Raw genomic sequence first — 11,409 nt, 5'->3', positions numbered from 1 at the left:
TCTCTATCGCATGTGAGAATCTCTCTATCGTCTGGGAGACTTTCTCTATCGCATGTGAGAATCTCTCTATCGTCTGGGAGACTTTCTCTATCGTCTGGGAGAGAATCTCTCTATCGCATGTGATAATCTCTCTATCGTCTGGGAGACTTTCTCTATCGCATGTCAGAATCTCTCTATCGTCTGGGAGACTTTCTCTATCGTCTGGGAGAATCTCTCTATCGCATGTGAGAATCTCTCTATCGTCTGGGAGACTTTCTCTATCGTCTGGGAGAATCTCTCTATCGTCTGGGAGACTTTCTCTATCGTCTGAGAGAACCTCTCTATCGTCTGGGAGACTTTCTCTATCGCCTTGAAGAATTTCTCTACCACCCTGGAGAATTTCTATATCGCATGGGAGAATTTCTCTACCTCATCAGAGAATGTCTTTGTCGCATGGGAGAATATTTCTACCGTCTGGGAGAATCTCCCCATCGCATGGGAGAATATTTTTACCGTCTGGGAGAATCTCTCTATCGCATGGGAGAATATTTCTATTGTCTGATAGAAATTCTCTATCGTTTGGGAGAATTTCTCTACCACCTCGGAAAATTCTCTATAGCCTGGAAGAATTTCTCGATCGCCTGGGAAAATTTCTCTATCGTCGGAGAATTTCTCTATCACCTCGGAGAATTTCTCTATCGCCTGGGAAAATTTCTCTCTATCGTCTGGGAGTATTTCTCTACCACCTCCGAGAATGTCTCTATCATATGGGAGTATTTCTCTACCATCTCGGAAAATTTCTCTATCGCCTTGGAGAATTTTTCATCCGCACAGGAACATCTCTCTACCATCTAGGAGAATTTCTCTATCGCATTGAATAATTTCTTTATCGTGCGAGAATTTGTGTATGTAATTATATTTAATTATGAATGGACCATTAATTAACTTGTTTGTATATGTTGTTGTAACTCTTCAAATTGTAGGAAATAACGAAATGAGAATTTCTTTATGGTCTGGGAGAATTTCTCTATCGCCTGGGAGAATTTCTCTACCACATCGGGAGAATTTCTTTACCATCTCGGAGAATTCCTCTATCGCCTGGGAGAATTTCTCTTCGGCTCATTCGGTAGAGCGTCTGGTTATGCGATTGCATTGAAAACATAATGACTGGTGAAACATGTAAAAGTATAAAGAAAAAAATGTGAAAACGGAAATCCGCTCATTTAATTTAAGATGTAGAGTGATTGTTCTAAGAAATAACGTAATTGTATCTGGTGGCTCAGGTTTTATTCTCCTTGAATAAATATCAGCCAACGAAAACAAGCGTTTCTATTTTCATAACGTCACGTTTTGTATCGAATTGGCAATGCTATCCGTGGAGATTTTGGTGATTTCTAAAGCACAGACTGAATTGAAAATTAAGTGTATTACCAATATCAGTCAAGATCCGATCTCTAGGTCATATAAATACCTAATAAAAGACATTTTTCTTTGAAGATAGTATTTCTGTGTACTTAAAATGGCGGTCAATACTCAATGGTCTTGATGCATTGATCTATTATCTTTGACGAGATATAAACAAAGCGCTCAACGTCAGATAACAAAACGTTGACTCTGTATAAATTGATATCTGTAATATTTCGTGTTTGTGAATAGATTTACCTCAAGAGCTGCGGTTTAACATCGCGAATTTGAGAAGGAATGAAATGTTTTCAGCAATTTGTTTGCGGCGTTGCCAAGTTATGATATAGAACCAATGGGGGAGGCGTGACACTGTCTTGTTGGACGATGAGATGACGTTGTTTTGCGGATTGATAAACATATGTATTTTGAGAAAAATATTTTCAGAGAAACTGCCCTTCTGTTGAATAAATTTCAGAGTTCGAATTGACGATCTCTTGTTGGATGATAGACCCAGAAAAACAGATTTAACACTTTTTATTAGAGTTTGACATCCTCGCAACAGCCAGGGCAAAATGACGACTTTCATAAATTTCTTCAGAATTCACGCAGAAAAAATATCGAAAATGGAATTGCCATTTCTACAATATGTTAATTTTTGATGAAAATAAATATATTTGTATACTTACGTCTGATCGGTTCCGGTTTGATTCCGTGACAGAAGCTGAAGAAGTCCGGACAACAGTCGGACGCCGTCTCGTTACAGAATATATCACAGTAACAGGTACTGTCCAGTATAGGGACAGTGCACGTGTCGTCTCTCCCCGGACAACACTGACCATCCCGGCGGGTAGCACAATACGGTCCACGTACGTCATCATCCATCTCAATGAATCTCTTACTCCGGGACAATTTCAGCCCCACCCTCTCGTCCCCCAGGGCCGGGATGGAGACAAGAATAGTCGTTACACACACCAACAAGAATTTCGATACAACTCGTTCCATAGTTTACACTATATATTGCCTATTTTTACCTATTATATGTATAAATCCAACGAAATTTTATTACACTTCCAACAATCACACTTTGGTTTTTTCTTGTGTCGACTAGATTATTTGATCCCACATTTTTTAAACACAATAGCCATAAATATTATCCATTCTAGAACACTCTGGTTTGATCGTGGACACTGGTCACTAGTTGATTGTTGACCGCTGGAGTATTGTGGTCATCCGTTCTGTCAGGTAAGCCGCTCCATTGCTAATGTTACCGGAGCTTGAGTCCGTCCCAGCACCTACATGTGTGTATACACTTTACTATACAAGCCGAGGGTCATGTACTCGTGTACTGTAGCTATATGTGTATTACAGGGCGCACATAAACCGCTGAACATGCTAAAATGGGTTCTATTAAATGTGTATGCATAAAAGATTTATGAAAATTTCGTCACATTCATTACTTATAACACATACCCCCGAGGTGATACTTAAACACCTATAGTTGTATGTGTTAACGCTAAATGCCTTTGACCTAATATTTAAATCACCAACATACATATATATATATATATATATATATATCTTGATGGGAAAATGATATGTTGACATTGTGATAACTAATACCTCAAATCCATTACGTGTATCATAAATTGTGTCAAGAATGAATGGCAGTGTTTCTAATGACACTGGGCATCGGTCAGCGATGATAAAATGACACGCTAATCTCTCCGGCCTCGGGATAAGTCAATATTTGTGTGGGAAACTTGTAGGTCAGATGGACATCATGCACGTAATGATTTCAACCCACATTTACTCATTACAGTCGCCGAGATTAATCAACTCTCCGACAAAAAAGTAATAAGTAAGGTATATTTGAATTAAGTGCGTAAAAATAATTGCCATTTGATGAAAAAAGACACGGATTCATTGTATAATTGATTTCCTATGTATCAAGAATATGATACTATTTGCAGCTAAAACGATTTATCATAACTGAGATAAGTTTTTGACTTTCTTTTGTGCCACGCGTATTTCATGATACAGATGCCTTTGTGTTCAGGGAACATCCAAACGATGTTGGCAGTTACAAGGTGCTAACTGCAGGTCGGTGATTTTTCTCCAGGTACTCCGGCTTTCCTCCACCACCAAAACCTGGCGCGTCCTTAAATTACCATAGCTGTAAATAGGATGTAAAACACAAACAAACAAACAAACATTCAACCCAGTTATAAAATTGTTAGCCAAATAAAATCATCACGGAATACTTTTGAAGCATATCACGAAAACAAGTCTTCGAAAAAATAATGCTATGTTATTTACCGGATTTTATGGAACTCCTTCTAGTTGTTACGTACTGAGTATAACTGTTACGCACACACATTGTGTTTCCAATCTGTGTTATCCTTATACCAGGTTTACACTCTCTAATAATTTCGTTCTTAAAATAGATGTAACGAGCTATCTTATATAATACGTTATTACAAATGTTGTTGCTAAAGATTCGCCAGTGCCTGTTAACAGATATTGCGTAACGTCGAAAATTGTCTTCTGAAAACAAAAACATTCACATTTTCAATAAGTTGTATAAATGTTTACATACTGTATACATAGTTGTTTTCGCGGTGGTGATATTTCGCGATTTCCGCAGTAAGATTACGAATCGGCGGGCACCGAACACTTTTAGTCGAGTGATACGCCAGACCATACCGTCCCATCACCGGTTAAACGTTTTGCTACTTGGTTTAATTCCATATTTAATTGGAAAAAATAACACTACGTAACATGACTTCTTATGTGAGTAAGTATTTTGTACGCTACAAAGTAATGCTTAAATTGTGCTATAGCCACTATACATAGCTAACCCTGCGTTATTTACAGTGTTGTAATAATCGTTACACTAAGTGGGTCACAGCGACAGACGGATTTAGCTAGGTGACACGGCGAGACGTATAAATAAAACAGGAATCCCCGCCGAGTGTTACAGCACACACGTGATTACGGAAACTGGAAATAGAAATATGATAAGCTCTTATTAAATCTGCATAAACACTTAAAAAACCTATAAATACCCTTTAAACGTCGACTCAGCATTTCACGCTGCAAACAGAATTAAATTAAAGCAGTATATCTTTTCTCTTGCCTTTCTATTATTCTTATGCTGTATGTAATACTCATTCAAATAAAACATCAAAGACATTCGGTAAAGAAATGCCAACTAATTGTATACAGCAGTAATAATAATCTTCTCCATTTTGCCGACAAAAGCAATCTATTTTCCGTAAGAATCCGTTCGAGTTAAGCTAGGGAAATATCGCGGTGGTGTACCTGTGCACGTAATACGGGGCCGTTATAGATAAGTACAGGTATTAATACAGAAATACATATAGATCGTAAATGGCTTTCTATTTTATTTACGATTTAAAAAACAAACGAAGAAGATTACATTTAACGGAGGCTCTGCCGATCTTTTAAAATGGCATTATCACGAATATTTCCAAATGTGTCTTCATTGTGACGTCGCACTGTGAGAACGTCATGTCTATTAATACGCGATATCTGCATGTATGACATTGGTTTATTCACCGCAAAGCACGGTAGCCATGTTACGAAATAATACAACTTTGGTGATTAAAGGCGTGAAAAACTGAATGAATTATGGATATGTACTGCATGGAGGAACTTTTTGTGGCAGTTTTTTTTTCGGTGGCAGTGCCATTATATCGAGGTGACAGTGCTGTTATATCGAGGTGACAGTGCTGTTATATCGAGGTGACAGTGCCATTATATCGAGGTGACAGTGCTGTTATATCGAGGTGACAGTGCTGTTATATCGAGGTGACAGTGCCATTATATCGAGGTGACAGTGCTGTTATATCGAGGTGACAGTGCTGTTATATCGAGGTGACAGTGCCATTATATCGAGGTGACAGTGCTGTTATATCGAGGTGACAGTGCTGTTATATCGAGGTGACAGTGCTGTTGTATCGAGGTGACAGTGCCATTATATCGAGGTGACAGTGCCATTATATCGAGGTGACAGTGCTCTTATTTCGAGGTGACAGTGCTGTTATATCGAGGTGACAGTGCTATTATATCGAAGTGACAGCGTTGTTATTTCGCGGCAGATATGTTATTATTTCGTGGGCGGGAGTGCTATTATTTCGCTGTGAAAGATTTAATATTTCGCGACAGCAGTGGTTTTATTACGCAGCGACAGATTTATCTGTGAATTCAACACGGCAGCAAATATTTTCAGTCAAATAACATCTAAACATCGCCGATTTAACACTTTGTTAATGTATTCATACACACGCTGAAATACCACTGCGCGAATTGGAGGCTGATTACAGAATTTATTTCGAGAGGGCATTTTAAAGATAGTTTTGAAAGAGTTTGTCTTGGGGTAACGTCGTAGCTCATTTTTGCATTTCTTAAGGTTCGAATATAAATTCCAATCAAAAACTATTATTTTCAAACTGTAAATTCTCATGTTCAAAAGCGAAAATAGAATTCCCGAGTAATCTCCCTTTGCAGTATCATATTCTACAGTTTGACAAAAATAGTTCGGTCAGACAGTTGTGCATTGTCGTTTGGTGGTATATACAGGCCCATGGAACATGTTTCAGTTAATACAGTGAAAGCGTACATGGGGATTAAACGAGATTTATCCACGTGCTATTCTCTGTGTTTCGTTATACAATACTTTTCTCCTCATTATCACCTTATAATCCGCTATACATAAAATGCATAGCAACACCCATACCTTGCCAACGTGGACTTAACGAACACATGGAACTAAGCATGAATTTGAAAAAGTAATATTTCATTTAATAAACAAGGATGATTATAGCATAAATAACAATAACGTCACAGGGATTGGATAAAAAGCTTAAAACTGTTATCAATTCTATAAGGAACCGATGAATTAAAGCCCAGTTCATCCATGGTGTGTAGGAAGATTATTTATAGACGTTTGAAGGATTAAGATCAACACCTGACAAAAACGTACCCTTTAGGAATGATTGTAAAAAACTAAGGGCAGAAACTTTCAGGGTTTAAATCAAACCCCGACGAAAAAAAGCCGCCTATGGATTTCACCAGCTCCACACATTGCAAAGTCCGTAGGGTGGTATTTCCGTATAGCGTTGACTTAAACATTTAAGTTGTCTGCTATAACACCCTACATACGAGGAAAGTATTCCCCTAATTCTCAGGTACATGTGCTTGCAAGCTCGTCAAGTCATAGATAAGTCTAGTCATGCTATGTCGGAATACAGTCCAACTTTGTATTGTCAGAATATAAACCTCGTTATGACAGAGTGTATAGTCCAACTTTGTATTGTCAGAATATAAACCTCGTTATGACAGAGTATATAGTCCAACTTTGTATTGTCAGAGTATAAACCTCGTTATGACAGAGTATATTCCAACTTGACTGAGTATAGTCTAGTCTCGTTATGACGGATTATAGTCCAGCTTCGTTATGTCGGAATACAGTCCAACCTCATTATATCAGTGGATAATCCAGAGGCCGCGATGTCTGATATTCTGATACCACTAGCTCTCCACCACTGGGTCGCGGGTTCGACACCTATGTAGGGCAGTCGCCAGGTACTGGCCGTAGGTCGGTGGGTTTTCTCCAGGAACTCCGGCTTTCCACCAACACGAAAACCTGGCACGTCCTTAAATGAATCAAACTTCGTTATATCGGAATACAGTCCAACGTCTTTATGACGGATTGTAGTCCAACGTCGTAATGCCAAGTGTATATACCAACCTCGTTATGTCGGGGTATTGTCCAACTTCGTTATGTCAGAGGATAGTCCAACCTCGTGATGTCAGGGTATAGTCCAACCCTGTGATGTCAGATAATAGGATTACCGCGTTATGTCTGAATAAAGTCCAACTTTGTTATGACAGGATGTAGTCCAACTTCGTTATTTCGGAGTATAATCCAACTTCGTTATGTCAAGGTATAACCTAACCTTGTTATGTCTGAATACAGTCTAACCTCGTTATGCACGAGTAAAGTCCAACTATGTTATCCCAGGGTATAATCTTACCTCGTCATGTCTGAATACATTCCAACTTCATGATGTCTAAATGCATTCCAACCACGTCATGATAGGGTGTAGTCCAATTTCGAGATGTCAGAGTATAGTCCAACCTCGTTATGTCTGAATACATTTCAACCTCGTGATGTTAGAGAATAGTCCAACTTCGTTATGTCAGGATATAGTCAAACCTTCCAATTCTGTCAGAATACATTCCAAACTCGTTATGTCTGAATACATTCCAACCTCGTTATGTCTGAATGTATTCCAACCTCGTTATCTCAGAGTATAGTCCAGACCCGTTATGTCAGGGTATAATCCAACCTCGTTATGTCTAAATACATTCCAACCTCATGATGTCAGAGAACAGTCCAACCTCGTGATGTCAGGATATAGTCCAACCTCGTTATGTCGGGATATTGTCCAGTTGTTAAGTCGGAGTATAGTTAAATCTTGTTAAGTCTGAGTAAAGTAAAACCACGTTATGTGGGATTCCGACATCGTTATGTCAGTCGGTTATTGAAATGAACAAGATTTGGGAATAATGACATAACTTCGAGCGAAACTTGAGATAATCGAGGTATTCTTGATAACCTAGGTTCATCTTGCCGGTGTGAATGCGATAAGTCTCTCAACATCCGGGTAATTTAGTTTTGAGTTCACAGTGTTAATACGAAATCTGATGCATGAATCATTTCCGAAATAGGTTTGAATAACTGTCGACATCCATCTATGATGTAATAATGCTAATTTCTATTACAAAACACGCTGACAAAAATTTCCGCGCGTGAATTAAAATGTTTCTGTATTCAGCCAGTTACATTTACAGAAACATGATCTGGACCACGTAAACAGACGTACAAGTAGTGTGATTTCTTCTGACGGGTGAGAAAACATATTTTGAAGTTATTTAAAAATAAACTGCCGACAACGGGCTTTTAAAAATGTGCTCGATTCTCTTTTTATATGTAACCCACTCCCGATATACAGCTTGTTGAATATCATTCATAGCATTGATTATGTATATCCTTTACACCTGCAGGTCGGGGACCGAGAAAAGAATATCGTAAGAGGCAACTTATGTGGGTCACCCTGTCTTATTCCTAGCTCCTTGCTTGGCAATACCTCACTTTTGGCTTTAATGTTGAACGTTCGCCCATGTGAGGAAGGCAATGGGTTCTGTTTCCAGGTCGGGACATACCAAAGTCCTTAAAAATAGTAGTTGTTATTCCCTGCTTAACATTCAGCATTAACGGTAATGGCAACAACTGGTTCACCCGTTGTCAGTATAATATGACTGGGCAGAATGCTGTGCTTCAGCATGGTATTTTAGTGTGATATCACTGTACAGTCGGCATCAGATCCGCGCTATCACAAGGAGGCAAGCACAACAACATACCCAGTCTCCTTCACACATACACACAAGCACGCTTTCACAACACACACACACACATACACGCTTACACAACACACACACACACACACACACACATACACACACATGCACAACACACACGGAGGCACGTACACCAATGACCTAAGATGTTAATAGAACGTCAAACATAATAAAACGATAACGTCCAGCATATCACGTTCACTGTCGACTGTTGGATTCTTATTTATTTCTTCAATACCCTCTTATATCTGAAAATTATATTTAATGAGTCTTTAAATCTAAAAACGGATAAAAATAACATTCAGGGTCATTTTTACATTAAACATGGTCGNCCCCCCCCCCCCCCTCAAATCGGAGGTTTTCGATGCCGTTCTATGGCAATGCCCATCGTAACACTTATGATCTTAAGTATGCATTGTTTTTTCTCGTTTCCCTACTCTTTCTTTCCAGCAGTGTCTCTTTAATTAGACACTCGTGTTCAATTTGACTTTATCTTTAGCGAGGACATTAAACTCCAAGAAATAAACCTCAACACCATATTAACGACCGCCGATATCGTCACACACTGAAACGGACTATTTCAAACGGTTTTTGTGTGTGAAAGGGCGTATATTTCATTTGAAATATAATATAGGAATCAATTACGAAATGAAATATGTTAATGAATAAACAAAGAAGCTTTCATATGCCGTAACACTATCTAGATTTGGGTCAATTGGAAAGCCCGTCGCTGATTTCAAAACAAAACACCATCTTTTTAGGGTATCGCCCGACTCCCTCTAAGGGTATCATAAACAACTCACGTGTCATCCGTCAAGTCCTACCATTAGTGATATTGTATAATACGTAGATCTGACAGATATGCGGTCATATCACGTGACGTGGAATTTGTGTGATATTGTCTCCAGCAAAACCCCTTTTCAATAGTACATTACTGTACGCACCGTCTTGGCGGTGGTCAGAAATCCGAATGGTAAATAACGTGTAGTTTCATTTCAAACTTGTTAGACATAAGGTATATAATCCCGAACAGAAACTGATGGTTTAGCGTTTTGAGATTTTAATTGCGATCGCATACGGTCCTGAAGTAATAATTTGTGTCATTATGTATAGACGAAATAAGTCATGTCTGCATCGTCATGTATTTAATCATCACCACGTGATTCAAAATATATGTTTGATAATTTGAGGAGTCCAATACAAATTACAACCAAGATAAGGACTCCATAATGTATCTATAGTGCTGTAGTTTTGTCTCCGGGTGCTACACAATTTATAGCTTTAATATCGACAGACGAATTGTCATATATATCTCATATTCCCGAATTAAATTGTAGAATATATGTAATTACCTCGGCCTGCCGAAGTTGTATGCATCAACAGCAAAAATGTTACTGTCATTTAGGATTTTTTTGGTGATAAAAATTGAAAATATTTCAAAGGACAGACGTTTTCAACAATGGATGTAAGTCTTATTGCCCGTCATACATATTCAGTTTGACCTATTTACCAACATCGCATGCTTTTGTTATTCAACACCCGAATTTAATTTCATATTCATAAAAATGTGAGAGCGATAAGTAATGGGCTGTCCGTTGTGTCAGATCGTCTGCTCGCCTGGCCTTTCTTACGTGTCGGATAGGCGACACCCCGGATACATGACCATCCTTCCTGGTTCCGCTTTCCCGCCTTTTTATAATGGCGTTTTTCAAACACAAAAGAGCTCATAAAGAATGACAAAGGAAATCATATTACCAAACTATCTGATCTCCAAAATGTCGCTTTCTCGCGTAATGATCATCACTTCTACTGTAACGGGAGAGCCGAAATGCACATAATTATGATATATAGTTACAGTTTTATACGGCTTTGTAGATTGTGAAGGGGGTATCGGTCGGGTGTACATGGATTATATACATTTGAATAATTCAGTGTTTCTAAAGCGGTAAGGTTAGCTGTAGGAGGGGAAAAATAATTACCAACCCATTTACAAAACCCGCCTTCAAAATGAGACAAGAGATTACCATACACGTGAATTCAAAAATCGACCGACAAAATATGACTTCAACAACACTAGCTACCATATTACCACCTCCACCTTGACAAAAACACGATCAAGAACAAGCGGTCCAGTTGACCTGCATCGTTCAGCCCCAAGTTCAAATATCCTTACCTACCTCAATATTTGAACCCAGTGATCTTAAAAGTCTAACAAGCTTATTTAGTTGAAAAAACTTGAAAGCTCTTAATCACATCAAGCCAATGACCAAATATCATCCCCTTGACCAAATATCAACACCTTGACCAAATATCATCCCCTTGACCAAATATCACCCCCTTGACAAAATATCAACACCTTGACCAAATATCAACACCTTAACCAGATATCAACACCTTGACCAAATATCAACACCTTGACCAAATATCATCCCCTTGACCAAATATCAACACCTTGACCAAATATCAACACCTTGACCAAATATCATCCCCTTGACCAAATATCAACACCTTGATCAAATATCATCCCCTTGACCAAATACCAACACCTTGACCAAATATCAACACCTTGACCAAATATCA

General features: G+C 38.6%; 1 protein-coding gene across 4 annotated transcripts in view; it reads right to left on the bottom strand.

Moving 5' to 3' along the window:
* The window catches only part of LOC110456025 (uncharacterized peptidase C1-like protein F26E4.3), a 45,488-nt gene extending 42,614 nt beyond the window's left edge, over positions 1-2,874 (bottom strand). Inside the window, exon 1 of one of the 4 annotated variants that reach the window (XM_021506540.1) lies at positions 2,070-2,874. In XM_021506540.1, the coding sequence (XP_021362215.1) occupies positions 2,070-2,385 (316 nt within the window). In that variant the 5' untranslated portion in view covers positions 2,386-2,874. The remainder of the gene's footprint in view (positions 1-2,069) is intronic. The other 3 variants (XM_021506541.1, XM_021506543.1, XM_021506542.1) reach the window with 3 other exon arrangements.
* Positions 2,875-11,409: the final 8,535 nt, after the last annotated feature.

This window comes from Mizuhopecten yessoensis, unplaced genomic scaffold (assembly GCF_002113885.1).
Source record: "Mizuhopecten yessoensis strain PY_sf001 unplaced genomic scaffold, ASM211388v2 scaffold8469, whole genome shotgun sequence".
NCBI lineage: Eukaryota > Metazoa > Mollusca > Bivalvia > Pectinida > Pectinidae > Mizuhopecten > Mizuhopecten yessoensis.
This window is presented reverse-complemented; position numbering and strand designations above follow the sequence as displayed.